Source organism: Falco cherrug, chromosome 8 (assembly GCF_023634085.1).
Source record: "Falco cherrug isolate bFalChe1 chromosome 8, bFalChe1.pri, whole genome shotgun sequence".
Taxonomy (NCBI): Eukaryota; Metazoa; Chordata; class Aves; order Falconiformes; family Falconidae; genus Falco; species Falco cherrug.
Window position 1 is genome coordinate 53,092,854 of NC_073704.1, and position 17,227 is coordinate 53,110,080.

At 51.2% G+C, this 17,227-nt stretch overlaps 1 protein-coding gene across 1 annotated transcript; it reads right to left on the reverse strand.

Annotated features, from left to right (window-relative positions):
• Positions 1 to 6,945: 6,945 nt before the first annotated feature.
• LOC102049848 (sulfate transporter-like) lies at positions 6,946 to 17,172 on the reverse strand. Its single transcript, XM_055718196.1, has 3 exons — positions 13,375 to 17,172; positions 9,665 to 12,429; positions 6,946 to 8,886 (listed from the first exon to the last, which is right to left on the reverse strand). The coding sequence occupies exons 2-3, from the start codon at positions 10,307 to 10,309 to the stop codon at positions 7,288 to 7,290; spliced, it is 2,244 nt and encodes a 747-aa protein (XP_055574171.1). The 5' UTR covers positions 10,310 to 12,429; positions 13,375 to 17,172; the 3' UTR covers positions 6,946 to 7,287.
• Positions 17,173 to 17,227: the final 55 nt, after the last annotated feature.

The window sequence follows — 17,227 nt, forward strand, 5'->3', positions numbered from 1 at the left end:
GGGCATGCATGGAGGCAGCGTGGGCACCGTGCACGTGCTGCCACCAGTGCCGCTGCTCCCTGGCCTCTGCAAAGCTCCCACGGGGGGTCTGCTGTGCCAGGCTTGCCCACGCTGGCGGAGGACAGGGCTTGGCAGACCTGCTCCATGCACCTCCCTTACCTACCCGGGCCCTCGGGAGATGCTTGTCACCAAACCGAGATGCCGCCCAAGGCCAGCCGAGCCCCAGCGCTTTGGGATGGTGTTGCAGTACCCCCAGCTGAGGTCTTCAGCAAAGCAATGTCTGCAGCTCAGCCTGCTGGGGCAGTGAGCAGTACATGCACTTACCGCAGCAGTCCTCGCAGGTCAGGCTGCAGCCAGGGAACTGCCTGCTGCAAAACTGCTTTTAGCCAGAGTCATCATTCTTGCAAGGAGCTGGAACTATGAAGCTGTTTTCCCCAATAAGGTCTCCCAAGAGCTAGTGAGATGTGAGCCTCTAAGTGACTAATGGCATGTCAAGAAGCAGAGCACCCGCTTGTAACCAGGAGGGAGCGGGAGCACCACCAGGCAAGGGGGGCGGATTGTCATTTCCTGAGCAATGGCTGAAGGCAGCATCATTTGTCACTGAAGAGCCTTAGCTGGGCAGCACAGGGCCCTGGACCTGCAGTGATGAGTAAAATAGAGGTGCTTTGATCTGCCTCCCCTCCCTGACGGACTTTCTGATTAAAAGACAGAAAATGATCAGACAGAAAGTGGAGCAAATTGACTCCATCCGATTCCTCTCCAAGGAAGGATGAAAAAAGGGCAAAGAATAGAACTAGTTCAATAGCAAACCACCAAGTGCAGAAAGATTTTCCAATCACTGGGCTGACTTAACTATTTTTGGGGAGATCACAGAGACCGGCAGCAACTGCTGCTTGTAAGTATCCTGGACACTGCCAAGAATTTTGCCCAGAGTAATTTTCCTTATCAGCTCGTTTCATCTCTGTCCTTCCTACTTTTCCTTCCCTCTACGAGACTTGACAGTTTCTCCCTTTGGAGTGGCATTGGCCCATATGAGAACCAGGATGAGACTGTTACCAGTGAAGCAGTGCAGGTGGTGGGATGATGGCACAGCTTTCCCTTTCAGGGATGTATAAGGACACCTTCTCCCCACGTGCAGCCAGCCTGGGCTGTGCAATGAGCTGGGATCCCCAGGACATGTCCAGCCAAAAGTCACCCTCTCTGCTTTTGGCACTCATCTCACGTGGGATGAAGTTCCCATCCTCTCTCTTCATCAGTGCCACAGGATCCTACCAATCCTATTTACTTCTGCATTGCCTGAGTGAGGTGAGATGATTCTCCCCGCGTCTATTTTTCCAGAGTGGCCATCTCCCAATCTGAAGGTACAATTACCTGCATGTGTCAGCTGCTAATTTGTTTGAGGAAACGGTTGTTGAGTGCTCAGGAAAGCACCTAGCATTGGGTGTGTAACGCAAAGGTTGCTATTACACCTGCGGGAAAGCGGGCAGCGTCTTTGCTCCATTTTCTCCCTAGAGACCTGCTGAGAATGCTGAGGTCCCCCTGGACCCCCTCTATAGCCACAGGAAAAGACAGACTCCCTCCAAGGGCTCTGAACTCCTCTCTAGAGAAACAACTCCATGTCTGAAGAAACATCTCTGTCCTGAGCAGCAGGGTTTGAAAAGATGAATTTCCATTGCGTGTCTAAAATTGGAGGACGTGGCTGTGCCCCAGACATCATCGCAGCCTCAGCGCCGCTGCCCAGGCCGCTGCTGCCAGCACACGGGAAGCAGGAACCTGCTGCCAGCACCAGCTCCCCCAGTAGACACGAGGAAGCATTTCTCAACCTCTCCAGGAAGCTGCTCTGCTTCTTTGGACATCAATGTTAATCACTCATGCAACTGCCCTTATCACTCCAGGTGCTGCTGAGATAAGAGGTGCCACTGACGCTGTTAATACAAATCTGCACTCCTTTGGAGGAGAGGCGGGTTGTAAGCAAGGGAGAAGAGGATTGCTGGGAGGCCAGTGGCTGGTGACAGACACCTGTCACCCCTCCTTCTCCTACCCAGGGGTGCTGGGTAGGGCTGATTAAACTGAGGATACTGAACCGTATCTTTAAAAAAAAATAATAATCCTCTATTCACAAGAACATCCCTGAGAAAAGCCCCATCTCTTAGATTCACTGTGGAAAAAACAAATTGAGCACGTTCCCAGTCAAGTAATATGGGGAATTTTGCATCTCAAAAGCTGCTGTGTCTCTTCCCCTTGCTGTTCTTGGTCTCTGAAAATCTGGCAATGCTCCCAAAAATGTCACTTGCAAAGCTATCTGGTTTGAGCACTGGCAGTTCCCTTCAGGGATGTGATTCTTATTGCTTCCCTTTTACAGCAGGTAGAGAGAGGGAACTCGAGGCAAACAGGGTTTGGATGTTCAGTGACTTGCCAAGGATGGAGCAGGAAACATTGTGCTGTGGTCCTCCCCCAGCTCTCCAGGCTCTCGCCTTCAGGCTGCACCACCTGTGCAGCCTTCATAGCAGGGTCCAAATGTCATGGAAGGACTTAAAGACTTGGGGGCTGGAGACTCTTTTCCATGTGACTATAGCAGGAAAAGACTCCAGGCTTTGCTGGCAAATTATCACAGCCAGGTCATGCTGAAAGCTCCACACAAGGAGCCTGAGTCGGAGAGCTGGGGCTCGGAAATGGTGCGGGAGCATTGTACCTGGGTGAGACCTACGAGGCTGGGCATGAAACACGTGTGCATGCGTGTGTATACAGGCTGGTGTACCAGGGTACCCACACCTGCACACGCTGCCGGCTCGGTGAAGGCAGTGTCCTTTGCCAGCAACATCATTTATTTGATTGCACAACAGAAATCACGTCCAGCCTTTGGCCCGCAGTCATCATGGTTGGAAGGAGACTACGTCCAGGAGGAAATATCTGTGAAAGCAGACTATTGTTTATGACAAGGACTTTACAGTGCTTTACAGTGCCCCAGAGCAATCTTCTAAGAGGAGAGTAAGCGTTGAAAGCACTTCTTTTCACCCGCAGCATGTTAGCCCAAGCCGCTGTCCACTGATTCCTTCATCACCAAGTTATCTCCAGTGAGGCATTAATGCTGGCCATAACCTTTATTTTTTTTTTCTCAGAAAATCCAGTGCCATTGGTTGTAGCTTACAGCTTTCTCCTTATAGATCAGTTTTGTCTGCTAGGGAAAGCTTACATGGGTAAACCCTATGCATGTGCTGGCAGCACGCTAACTGCTTTATTGCAGTTATAGATCTGCAGAAGCAACTTCTTGCCATTATACAGACTGCGTTTTTCCAGGAACAGGCAACAGGAGTGAGAAGAACAGCCCTCAATGCAGCAATCAGCGTCTCGTATGCTTTCTAGAAGGGGAGCAAACACCCATCAGCCATGACAACCTTTATTCCTTAAACTTCCCCAGAGGGAGCATTTCAAAGCATCAAAAGGATTTAAACCTGTCCGGCTGCTGCTGAGGCATAATTAACAGTTGCACAGTCAGCTCCAACTGCAGCTGACAAAGCCTTAGCAGCAATCCTCTATTTATCACACTCCCGGAGTATTTATAGATCCACAGCACGGCAGGGGGGGAGAGAGAGAAGGAGAATAACAGGTGAGCTGCTTACCAGGAGGGATAACATTTGCTTTCAGCTGCGTGGCATTTCCTTGGCCCCTGGTGAAGCTTTAGGGGACGGGCACGCGAGATGCCCTGGGGTGCAGCCTGTCAGCAGTGGGATGAAGCAGCAGGTCCTCTTGGGTGGGAGATGCAGTGGGTCAGCCCCCAGCTGAGACATTGAGGCCCTTCGGCTAATGGGGGGACTCGGGCTGTTGCAGTCAGGTCCTGGGGCAGACAAGTGCCCTGTGCCCTCACCAGGAACCCCTTCATCACCGAATATTGGTCCACAGTTGTTGTGGTCCCTTCTCCCTCACATCTGTCTCCACCAGGCTATGCATGTGGTGAGAGGCCAGCCTGATCTCCCGTGGCACTGATCATAAGCTGACCTTTTACTGTGTCATTTGTCCTTCCTCATCTCTCATCCGTGTCGTTTACAACCCAGGGCCTCTTCATAGGAACCGATATAAAAATAGCAATTATTCTTTGATCTACCTTGGCAATCTGATTTCTGGGCTGGAAGGTGATACTGGAGCCGATGGGCTGGGAGACCTGGCCAAGCAGCCTGTGCAAGGACTGCCAGCAAGATCCAGCGGCTCTGGGCTGACGAGGTTGCCACCTCAGTTCTCCCTTCCATGGGAAGGCATCCCATAAAAACTGCTGGGTATCTCTTTGGCATTTTCACAACTGTCCCAGCTCTGATCAAAAACTGCTCATATAAACAGCCATATCCCATTGCAAAGGGCTGTGGGAACTGCTGCTCTGCCAGTAATCTCATCTGTGCTATCTTGCACCAAGCTGTGCCCAGGAATTATCAGCACTGGGTTTATTTCCTGTTATGGCTTTATGACCCCACTGAGATCATAAATGCATCTAAAGTCTAACTAAAATAATTTAATTTTGTCCATAAACGGCTCTTTACAGCAATGCTATTCCAAAGGGGAAGGAAGGTCATAATCCTTGCAGGTAATAAGACTTCTTCTCTACTGACTTGCTGTTCAGACACAAACCTGCCCCATTACTCATTGCTCCATGGCTGATGCAACCTCCCTGGGGAGTTGCCTCATGCTGCCATGCCCTGTGAGGACCCCTGGAGAGAGGTGCTGCAGCTCCCACCTGCTGACACCTGCACCCAGGGCATGCTGAGCATGCCTGTCCATCTAGCCCTGCAAAGCTTTACTGGCCTCCTCAGTCAATTTAGCTTCACCTGACACTTACAGCCTTGCTCCAAGGACCTGCAAGCAGGTGGGCATACCATGCTCTTTAATCCATTGGAAATAGTATTTTGACCACAAGAAGACATTTCCCTGAGCAGAGCCAGTAGGATTCCTCTTCCATGGACTTTATTTACAACAGTCTCCTGTCTCTGGGCTCCTGAGCAGCTGCCAAAGCTAGAGTTCCCTTCAGCAAGGTATCTTTGGTGCTGCGTTTCTTGGGCGAGGCCAGGGGAATAGTCACCTATTAAATATGCAACACAGAAGGCGTTTTACAGATGGATTTTGCAGAAGAAAAGCTATTCTGGTACTTGGCAATGCCACTGAGCCTTCATTGCTCAGAGCAAGGACTCACCACTGGGATACAGAAGCAGAGCCAGCAGGCTGCTGCCTGCCCCAGCCCAGCAGAAAGGGCAGGTCCCCCCATCTGCTTCAGAGCTGAGGCTCCCTCCAGTTGCACACTCAGCGGTGCTGCAGGCACGAGGCAGCCCTGTCCCACCGCTCCAAGTGACAGCACTGCGTCCCCAGCTGCAGCCAGGGCCCGGCCATGCATGTGGAAGGCAGCACAGCTTCTGCCAAACACTGGGAGAACTGCGGCCATCGCACGCTGTGGCACAGGTGTTCCCAGTTTACAGTTTACGAACAGCAGCTGGTGATCTCGGATACCTTTTTTTAGGGAGGAAATTTGTGATTTCAGCCATGGAAGTCATGTGAACCCCGGTTTGTAAGTAACAGCAGGGGAAAGTACCTGTTCTCCCCTGCAGCCAGACCGTCCTGAGCAATAACTGTCAGCTGAACAAACTCCCAACAGTTTTCCGAAATATCTTTGTTTTTAAGGGAAGTGCTTTGCTGTTGCCAGGTTTGTTGCTGTTGTTTTGTGGCCATTGAGGGGCTGTTAAACTCCCTGCCACAGGGTGTTTAGGAAATAAATGAGCTGCTTCAATTCATTTCCCGCATTGTCTCAGGGTGGTTGTGGAGGAAGAGAAGGGCAGACCAAAATGAAGGTGGCAAAAGATGATTAGCGAGTGAAGGAGTGAGTGGGACGGGTGGTTCTCGTCCCCGATGGCATCAGGCCACAGCCCCCACAGCCACACATCGCAGGAGGCAGGGGAGCAGCTTTGCTGCCTTGCACTCAGAGATGCCTTGGGGTGCACGTTTCTCCACAATGCAATTTGTCAAGGGACTGTGCCACGAGGGGGGTTGCTGGCGTCCTCTCTTTCCCTAGTCATTCCGCACTGGGCCAGTATACGGACATGGAGTTGCACATAGAAGGAAACTCCACGTAACAAGCTCCGGTTCTGTCTGTGAACCTTCCTGGGGGGTCTGAGCCGGGGGCAGCCCCTTCCCGCCTGGGGGTGCACACAGAGCGCAGCACAGGGGAGATGCTCACAGCGGCTGGGCTGTGCCTGCTGGTGGGGGGCTGGGAGGGACCACCGGGGCTCCTCCCCGGAGCAGGTGGCAGACCTGGCCTGCAGCCCCTCTCTCCTTCGCCTCAGTGTCCCGGCTCGACCCTCCCCCAAAAGCAATCAGGTGGTGCTTAACGCCAGGGGGCCACGGGAAATAGGATTTTCAGGCATAAAGCTTGGGTAGCCCACAGACCCCTGGGGACAGGCCCCTGCGAAGCCTCCCCCCGCGGTGACGCCCCGCGGCCGCGCATCACCCGTAGCACAGGGCAGGGCTGTCCCGGGCTGCCGGCGGGGCCCAGCCGCTCCGACCCCCGGCCGGCGGGTGAGCTCCCAGGGGCCCCGCAAGCCCCACCACAGGGCGCCCCGGCCGGCGCCCCCCGACCCAGCCCGCCCTGCCCGGGCTGGGGGCCGGGATCAGCCTCCCCCGCCACACACCGAGAGCAGAGGGGCCGCACACGGCCGCCGCCAGCCGCTCCGCGCCCCCTGCCCGCTCCGCGCCCCCTGCCCGCCACCGCGGGGGCCGCTTCAGCCGCCGGCGGGAGCGCGGCCGCGGGGGGGGGCGCGGGGGGCGCGGCCGCGGGGACGCGCAGCGCAGTTGGGGCCGCGCAGCGCGGCTCACTCGTGCCCCCCAGTGCCCACGCGAGACACGGGCCCGCGCGGGAGCGGCGGGGCGACCCCGGCCGCGGGGGCTCCGGGTGGCCAGCGGGGGCTCCGGGTGGCCAGCGGCGCGGCGAGGCGCGGGGGGAGCCCTGCAATGGAAGCCGCTGGTGGAAGCCCGGCGTCCCGTCCCCCTGCGCGGCACCTCCTGCCGCCGCAGCCCTTTCCAAGGAGAAGGGTTAGAAGCTGTCCAGGCTCCTCACCGACGGGACAGCCCCCGAAACGCCGCTCAGGCTGTTCAGCTGCTGGCACTCCACTCCCGACATCCATGCCTTCCCCAATCCTATTGCCCCATGCCTGCTGCTGACAGTTCATCAGATTGTTTTTTCGCACGCTCAGACTGAACTCCTCTCCAGCACACCCTAAGCCCATCCCCATTAGAAATCATCCCTCACACTCAGGTCTACAAAGACACCTGAAAGTTCAGGTTGTCGGGGTGCGGGAGAGCACCCTTTTTCTCCTTGCTCTCCTCCTGCTGCTCATGGTACCACCATTCAGCAAACTGCACTGCTGCATGGACGCTGTGGAAAGCCAGCTGGCCACCACTGTCCATCTCGCCAGCCCAGCCACCCTCTCGGAGCCGGTGGCGGACGGATGGGTTGCAGTTGGCCAGGAGCACCTGGACACCAATCTCCTTATAGTCATGACGTGTCTCCTTCAGCGCAGAGAGACCCACAGTGTCTATAAACTGCATTGCCCTACAGTCAAGGATTAAGGTGTGCATGTCTGTGGAGGGAGGACAGGCATCTGCTGGAGGCTTCTCAGCCCTTTTCTTGGCCTGTTTCAGGCAGTCACACCTGGTGCCAAAAAAGCTCTTGCTGTTGCCTGTGTCTGTACTTGCCTGGGCCCCCACCCTTTGGTGCTTAGCGGCCAGCAGGGTAGGATTTACCCCAGTTTTTTGGTAGAGAACAGTCTTGAAATATTCCTTGTTGGCATAGTAGAGGGACGACTCGAAGCGGAAGATTTTGATGTTGGCAATACTGCTGAGCTGCTTGTAAGTGGACTGGTCCTCATAGATTTCCGTGTTGCTGACCTTGCCCAGCAGCGTGGCCCTGGGTCTCTGCGTGCGAAAGATGATACAAAGCAGAGCAAAGCAGACGCCCATGAGGAGCCCGATCTCCGTGGTGATCAGTGTGGAGGACAGCATGGTTGCCCACCACACCACCGTGTCCAGCTTGCTGAGCTGCCACATGCTGGGGGTGTCATGGAACTTCCTCAGCCCCCCCCGCAGGTTGACAATGGTGACCACCCCCAAGATGGAGGTCTGCAGCGAGTGGAAAAGTGGGGCGATCCACAGCAGCACCAGCAGCAGCACCAGGGAGGTGACCAGGCCAGAGACCTGGGTCTGGGTCCCCGTGGACTCCTTCAGCAGAGTCTTGGTCAGGGCTGCAGAACTGGCAAAGCAGTAGAAGAAAGAAGGGATCAGGTTGCACATGCCGATAGCAATCATCTCTTGGTTGGCACGGACAGCGTAGCCATGCTTTTTGCCAAAGATTTCCGCCAGGGAGACGGTCATGGCAAAACCGATAACAGCAATGGGCAGAGCATCAACTGCCAGGCTGGAGAACAGGTTTATATCTGGTAGAGTGGGTTTCCTGAAACCAGTGGGGATCTCCCCACAAACAGCAGACTTGTATCGCTCTTCAAAGTTGCAGTAGTAAGATATTACTGTGGCTACAATGACCACCAGCAGCTCTATGGGGAACGGGGCCTTCATCTTCTCCTTATACCGCTCATTGACCTCTTTGACAGGCACTATGACGGCCAAAGCAACCAGGCTGGTGACCAGGTCACAGATGTTCGTGTTCTGAATGTATCTGAAAAGGTCAACCCATGTCAGGATGAAGGACCCCACTCCTTCATGACGAGGGATTTTCAGTCCCAGGAGATACTTCATCTGGGAGGTGATAATGGTGAGGCTGGAGCCAGTCACAAAGCCACTGAGGAGAGGTTCTGACAGGTAGACAGCCACAAAGCCCAGCTGCAAAACCCCCAGCAGGATCTGAAAAGCAAGACAGCCATACTTTTAGCATCAATGAGAAGGGCTGGAAGAGGTAACTGGTAATTTATGTCATTTTGCTTACACTTTAGCAGCTCTGGCTATTCTGTCTGCTGAGCATTCAGTGTGAGGCAGAGGGCTTTGTCTTCAGTAGTTAATCTGGGGGATGAAAAACTAAAGAAACCTACCTATAACACTCATCCGTAGCTAGAGATGCCATGCAAAGAAGCCTACAAGGTCCCTTCTGCTGTCTCTTTACAAGCAATAAGGGCACATAATTAGCGCTGCAAGTCCCGGCAGCAGCCCCATCAAAGCAGCTCCAAGTATCACTCAGCGGCATAAAACTGGTGTGATGCACCGAATTTTAGTTGTTCCAGAGAAAGAGCCTGAGCTTGTTTGGGGACAGCTAGGCTCAGGTGGTGGGGACGCTGCCAGGGGTGAAGGAGCCCCTGCTGATGGCAAGGTCCTTGAGGGCAGTGGGAAGGTGGTCCACAGTTCCTTCTCCTGCCTTGCTGTGTGTGATCCTAAGGATGTTTCAGACACACCCAAGGACATGGCCTGTTATATGGTGGGGGGGAAACAAACCCCCACATTCAGCCATGTTTGGAACTTTCTAAATCTCTACATTTGATTCAAGGGCGTCAGGGTCTAGTCACATCAGGAAAGGTTTCTTGTAACTTGTAAGTCTGAACCAAGACTGGAGCTTAGAGATCTTTAGCTCAGAGAAGTTCCTAGCAGGGAAAGGACAGAGGGGAAACAGTACAACAGCAAACATTTGTACCTGGTAAAGACCAACCAGAAAGCTTAAGGAAAGGGCCACAGTGATGGCGTAGCAGCTCCTGTCGCAGGCACCTGTCCCATTAGTGGAGGAGGTCGAGTTGCCCACCACCAAAGAGCCAGCGTTGTCGTCACTGTACCCTGCTTGCTGGAGGTGCCGGTTCACAGACTGCCCGATCATCAGGCACAGGACACCGAAGGAGCCCACAGAGTTATGGCGCGAAGTGGCCATAGCAACGTAAATGATATTGCAGAAGAAGTTGGTGTAGATGCCGTAGATGGGATCCTGGCTGGCTAAGAGGGAGTAGGAAATGGACTGAGGGACGGCAACTATCCCCACCAGGAGCCCAGATATGACATCCCCAAGCAACTGCGTCTTGACATTGTAACAGGGAAGCCAGTCCAGCACTGGAAACAGCCGACAGAAGAAGGTGATGATGGTTTGATGATTGCATGTGCAGACCTCTCTGGCTTTCTGTAGGATTAATTCCTTGGTGCTGAAGCCTGAAGGCTCATACTCCTCCAATTTGACATGTATAAAATTGGCAGGAGTCTCTTCTGGCGTTACGGAGCCCAGCGCGTCTTTGCTTTGCCCTGACTTCTGGCTTGATGTGTCCTCCATTGCTAAGGCAGGAGAACAGGCAGCCATGACGTGTTGCAGTCATGTACATAATGCACTTTGCTTAGCTCCAGGCCTCTTGCTCATTGCATGGATAAATAAAATAAAGGAAAATAACCTCAGACAAATCTAACAGAAAAGCACTTTCCCATGGTGCCAGTTCATTTTCACTTATGGACCTGATTAACCACAGTCCTGAGACCATGCTTTAAATTGCATTCACACCGGCACAGATGCCCATGTCAGGAGCAGAGCTACAGAGATCCCTGTGCTCCTTCCTAACATACCTCTTGTTCTGAAAGAGGAAAGCAGAATGGGTTAAGATCAGATCATACTATTTCACTGAAACCAAAACTTCTTCAGGAACCCTGCATTTCTTGGTGACACTTCCACTTCAGCAAAAATCTTTTTCAAAATGTTGAGAAATTCCAAGTGATGCTTTAGGAATGTAACACCTGGGTAAGGGAGGTAATTTTCAAAATAAGTTTTCCTTTAACGTTTCAAAATTTTAAATTACATTCCTGGCTTGCATCAAACAGGCCCACCACAGGGGATCCTATCTGCAGAACAAAAGCATCCTGCTTTTTCAGTCTGGTTAAGTAACATACACGCTTTCCAGAGCTACTCTGAGTTTTTCAGTCAAAATGCAGCTGCAACAAAACATACCTATTTGTCAAAACAACAATACACACAGACAGAAATTCTCCTGAGAGGAGACCTAGAGCAGCTGCACTTTGGAAATTGAACTGGGCTGATGAGAAATCCCATTCCCCTGCCCCATGGGTTCATTTCACACCACTAGTCCCAACCCAACTGCCTTACCTCTGGCTGTGAGGAGATGCTGGGCGTTTTCTCACTACCTGGGGCTTGTCCCCTGTGGACAGACCCGTCTCCTCACCTTGCAGAGCACATTGAACAGAGAAAGCATGAGGCGAACAACTGCAAACTTGTTTCCTTTGCCTTCCTTCTGGACATTGTGCTGCTTCCCTTGAGAAGAGAGCTAAGTTTCTCAGCCAAGAAATCAGTCCTTTTATCTTGCTCCAGCCGATGAAGATGGTGCAGCGGGCTAAACAGAGCTGTGTTTTGAAAACAAACATTGTTCTGAGAGAGTATTTTTGATGAAAACTTGTTCTGGCCATTAAGAATGATTGAAGGGGTTTAGAGCAGTGCTCCTGCCAGGTAACAGTATTGCTGGTATCTGGAGATGTGTTTGCAAAACAAGAGGAACAATGCAAAGAAATCTGCCTGTGTGTGCTATTGCTCTGCCCCGCCCTGAACTGAGAGAGCATCATTGCTTGAGTCCTGCCGGGCTTCTCTGCTCAGGTTTTCGTCTATTCTGTGTAAGTTTTTGCTCAAAAAAAAAAAAAAAAAAAACAATCAAAAAGCCAAACTTTTTCCAGGATGACTTTTCTTTCCTGGCAGCTTCTCCACCAGCGTGCTGCCACCAGCCCCTGGGCCCTGCTCAGCTGCCTGTTCCCCACGCCTCCGCCCCTGCTCGGCCACGCTGCGCTCACCGCTTCCACAGCACCAGTGATGCCGGGCTGCACCCAGGCTTCGCAAAACAGAGGTCTGCAAAGTCAGAAGTGTGACACAGGTGATTTCTAAGGAGACAGAAGAACTCAGTACGTGTCAAATCTGCACAATCCACATCTTGCACATGTCTTTTAGAGACCAGCACAATTTTTTTTTAGCACAAAGAACAAGGGGTTGTGCTTTGCAGAAAATAAGCACAATTCAGTAAGTGCAAGGTTGCATTTCTTTTGTAGGTAAAGGTGAACAGCTGGATTAGAGGCCAGGAGGAAAGGTAACGTTTTATCATCCTGAATTGAAACAGCAGCCTCATAAATACCAGCTGGAACTGTTCTGTTCTCGTGATCCCTGCCAACAATCTGCATCAGACCTCTCAGCACATACTCCCACTCACCTCATTCTCCACTTTTTCTTTTCCATCTATTTTCCACCAACCTAGTCTCTAAAATCTTGCTGGATGTGTCATTGCCCCATGGCAGCTTGGCCCCTGCCTCTTCTGGCACGGACTGTGTTCTGGGCTTGGGGAGCGGGCTGAGAGCCCACGGTGTTTGGAGAGATGGTGTGGGGCATGGAGGGATGACATTTCCACAAAGCTTTGATTTAGATGCTGGGGAGACACCCTGAGGGAAGAGAAGGGGAAGAGCAGCATCCTGAGCTACATTTATCTCATCAGTGGTAGTCTGTATCTCAGTAATTAGAAGTAAATAAATAAGAAGCATGAGTGCTCTCTGACAGCAGCAAAAAATGAAAGCACATGGTAGGGGAGACAGCTGCTCCATGTTTTTATCTGTTTATATGAATTCTTTACTCTGCCATTCCTCCACAGCTCATGTATTTTCAGGTACATCTGGTGATAGTTCCCCTTTCCCTTCCCCTTCTTTCAGTAACGAACTGTAACTTTCCTTAAGACTCATCATTCCTCCCGTCCTTAAAAGATGACCACCTCATATGCTTTACAATCATTCCTAGTTGTAGTTCATTTTGTGTCTTGGTCTGTCTAATGTTGTCTCTACACATTTTCCTTTTCCATCTTCTTCCTTAGCAAATGACCCAAATTTCCATTTTCTGTATTATTCCTTCATCTTGAAATTCAGTCACTGAAGAGCTGGCCAGGCTGGTCTTTTAAGTCGTCTGGTTTGCTGGGATGAAACACATCTGAGCACAATCCATCTTTGGGTTTTGACCTTATTTAGGGAGCATTTATTTCCAGTTCTGGATCTCTGATGTCTCCACCAAGAAAATGGGACAGAGCACTTATTCCATTTATGACAGTATCTAGACTACCTTTAACCTCCACCCTGCCTTCACTGCGGGCTGCTGCTTTTCCTTCTAACTTCCATCCTCACTTATACATTCTGGAACTCTTTGTTACGATTTCCTTTACCACCTGATATACCTTGGTAAGCCTTGATATAGCCATGCTCTTCCACCTCTCCAAGGCACAGGTTTGGTAAGCAGTTCTTTTTTTCATTCCTCTCTCTCCGTGCCTCCCCTGCCACCCTTCCCCACACATTTTTCACCCCCTTTCTTGTGTGCAAATTCCCAGTTGCTTTTGTATACTCAACTTTAAAATATTCCACACTTCCCCTGCAGTTATGCTCTCAAGGTCCTTGTTCCAGCTGGCTTCTCCACGTGTTCAGTTCTGTGCACTGACTTCTTGGGAACAGCAAGCCTTCATACTAGGGCAGCTTCTGCATGGTCCTCTCTGTGCTGGAAACGCAGGCTGTGGGCACTGAGGAGAGCCCATTTGATGTTCTCCCCGGCAGAAAGGATGTAGGAACATAGCTGGTGACACTGAACACTGTGTACATCTCTGAAATCGCTTTTAGTGCATGAGGTGAGGCAAGGGCAGAAACCGCAGACATTTCACATTTCCTCTAGCAAATGTATAGCAGACAGCTTAAAAAAAGAAACCCCCAGCGGAACTTCATGTGACCTTGAGCTGGCTAAGGCTATGCTGCCTTCCAAATGCAAGGTCACCACAGCTACCTGCTGAAACCGCTTGTTTTCAAATGCATCTTCAAGGGTTGTTCTTTATTGCCACTATAAACTCACTTTGCTGTTTAGCTCCATTCTGGGCAAGGTTGGGTTGGACAGATGGTGTGAGCTTGAACAATGCAAGTGCAGACAGGATGTTGCCTGCCAGTAACATGGCACCCTCTGCTTTTAAACCAAGCAGAAACCATGAAATCCAAAGTTTTTGTTTATGACATGGATTGTCAGCAATGTAACATCCATCTAGGCAACAGCCATTGCAGCCAGCTAGAAACAGAGCGGTGGGAACCCAAGCTCCAGGTGCAAGGAAAATGCAATAGCGGGAATTTCAGTTTTCTAGCCTACAGTAGAAAAAAATCATGAAATGATCTGGGTTTGTGATTGTTCCCCAGGCATTTTGCAGCAGGGAAGTGTCGTGAATTCAAATCTCTGCTGCTGCATCAATGCATAGTTTTTGTTTAACAGGACAAGCTGGCATCTCCAGTTTTCTTTGGAACAGAGCTAACTTCACTGCACAAGGATTTTTTATTTGCTTTAAAGCTTGCACATACACCTATGACTGTTTGGCTTCTGGAAGCCTTTCAAGTAGCACCCCATGTGTCTTGGCTCCGTAAATGGGCCACCCAGACTTAGTATGGCTGCACCCCACTGCTCTGCAGTTACTTAGAACACGTGCAACTTTATCAAACAAAAGGCAAGTGAGCCAGGTAGTGGAGTCAGGTATCTAAGAGAGATGCTTTTCCTTCCCTTCAGATTTGGGACTTGACAGTCTTATTGGAAGGCTGCTGATTCAGTTCCACTTGGAAACCGATTTTCAATAAGTAGACATCTGCAAAACATCACCTTTTTTTAAGGGAAAAACAAGGAAAAGGAGACAAGCCCAGAATCAGTCCCACTGCTGAGATACGGCAAAATGCAACAAAAGTGCCCCAGGGCACAAAGGCTGAACAGAACCTCCCCGATGGTTTCCTGGAAAGCAACTATTCACATTTCTGCAAGAGATAACACCAGACAATACGGAAAGCAGTACACTAGATCATCCCAGAAAACAGAAGTTTTTTCAGCCTCCTGTTATTTGGCAGGGCAGTTTATGCTGATGTGCAGGGGTGCACAGCGTGCAAGGCAAAGATAAACTTCTCTCCAGACATAGCCACTGTCAGCCTAAAAGTGTCGCTCACCCTGTGACTGCACACGGCAATGCAGCCACACCACTGAAGTTTGAGAGGGATCAAGGAACCTAGAAATAAATAATGATAAAGGGCATCTACTTAAGCTACTGCTTGCTCCCAGCAATTAACCATGACGGCAGACATACAAGGAACATTTTCTAGTGTGTTCTGAAAGGTGTGAGATGGAACGTACGTCCTTGGAAAGAGACTCAGTGCAGAGGTAGCACATCTAAAAGGACGTGGAAGAGTATCTTTGGCTGCAGAGGTCACACACCACCCATCAACTGTCCAGCCATCGAGGACACCGCAGACTGGGTCCACCCTGCTAATGCTCTGCTACAAGCCTTTCCCTCAGCACTGACACCCACTGCTAGAAGACGGAATAAAAGAGCACTTCCAAACACACCAGCAAGAAGATTTGGGGAGCATTCCCAGTTTATATAAGAAGGGTGAAAATAACTCTTTGCCAACTTTTGCGGCATTTTGTTGCTGTTTTCATGTTTTTCCCTGCATGATAAATGTCCAGTGTTTATAATCCTTTCCCAATTTTTCAAGCTAATAACTAAAAACGCTATAATGGCTCTGTAAACAGATTAAATTGATTACAGATAAATACAGTGGAATAAAAATGGGGAGACGCATTTCTATTTCATACTGAATTGGCCCTCAGCCCAGGCTATTTGGCATTGTTTCAGGCCTGACCTGTGTGTGCTGCCTACAAGCCCTTCACGGCACTGAGGCCGTGCTGGTGGGATGCTGCTTCCCTCTGTAGCTGCTGGCTGGCTCACAGGGTCACCCTATTTGCAGCTAACACAACCTGCCCCCCCCCCCCCGCCCAGCACAGCAGGCTCTGTGTCGAGCAGAGCCCCGTGACCAGCTCCCAAGCTCTACCAGCAGCCATCCCACACCAGTTCATTGTGCACCGAGGCAGTGGGGAAGGATCCTACAGAGGTCACATCTCAATGTCACAGGACAGAAAGAAGCTCCAGCAGGTGGGTAAGAAGCCCAGAAACCACAGCCCATCTCCCACTACCTGCCACACAACCAGATTGGATGTGCTATTAAACATGAGCAGCTTTTCCCCACAACGCAAATGGTGGGATGGACTGCCAGCGTGCGATGGGAGTCAACAGGTTTGAGAAAAGGGGTTATGAAGCTTCCTGAAGTGCTGCAAAAGCTGTAACAAAGGTCTAAGTGCTCAGGAAGTTTCTAGCCTGCTGCTTACCGGGTGCCGGGAGGGCTCTGCATGGGCTGGACCCCTGGAACACCTTTCCCAAGCTGCCTCCACCACGCTGTGATACAGGAGACAGGGCTGGGGGGATCCCATCTAGTACAGGACCGTGTATACTGAGAATTAGCTGTCCCCAGGTCAGGTAGAGCCTTGATTAGCATGGGTAAAGGGTGCTGCTGATGGGAGCCGGTTATCTCAGCTCTGTATCAGCAGGAATCAGAGTAACTCCACCGAAGGCAACGGCTGTCCTGTGCTTTTCAAGAGAGCAGAAAGCTCGTGCTGGCATTCTCTGTAATTGAGTGTTCCTACCACTCTGTTGGCACCAACACAAAAATTACAGCATGTGTGCTGAGGTCTCCTAAGGTAAAAGGCATCCTCAGGTAAAAGCTGAGCCACGCCGGATCAAGAAAACCTTCTGCATAACTCAAGGACATGTGTGCAGAGATAATGCTCACAGTAAGTGCTCAGAACTGCACCCAGCGCTGCTCTAATTTTTGTTCTGACTCTTACTGGCCGTGACCTGACCAAGTCATATAACCTGTTATGTCAAGTAACATTAAAATACACGGCAGCAAGTTTCTAAGCCTGAATATGTAATACCATGTGCTATAACTACACATATTGTAAAGTACAATTAGCACTAAACCTGACCAAATGTGTCATTTCTTGCATCTTGGGAATATGGACCTGGCCCACAGGAGGGTGCTGCTCACCGGCACATCGTGGTCATCACACTGCTTATGACTTACTATTCATGAGACAAATTGCAGCCTGGTTGCACAGAGCACCCAAGTCAGGGCGAGGTAAAAGCCACATACTGTCAGTGGCCTGGTGCGCGCTGGCAGGGACCTCCCCTGCGTGCCTGCACGGTACGCACCCCGCGCAGAAGGGTGCGCATGGCTGTGTACTCACCCTGCTCTGCAGCGGGCTGGGCACCACTGCCAGGAGAAAGCGGGATGGCACTCACTGCTCAAACATGCGTGGCTTTCCTTTTTAAAATTTATAGCTGCAGCACCTTCTGAA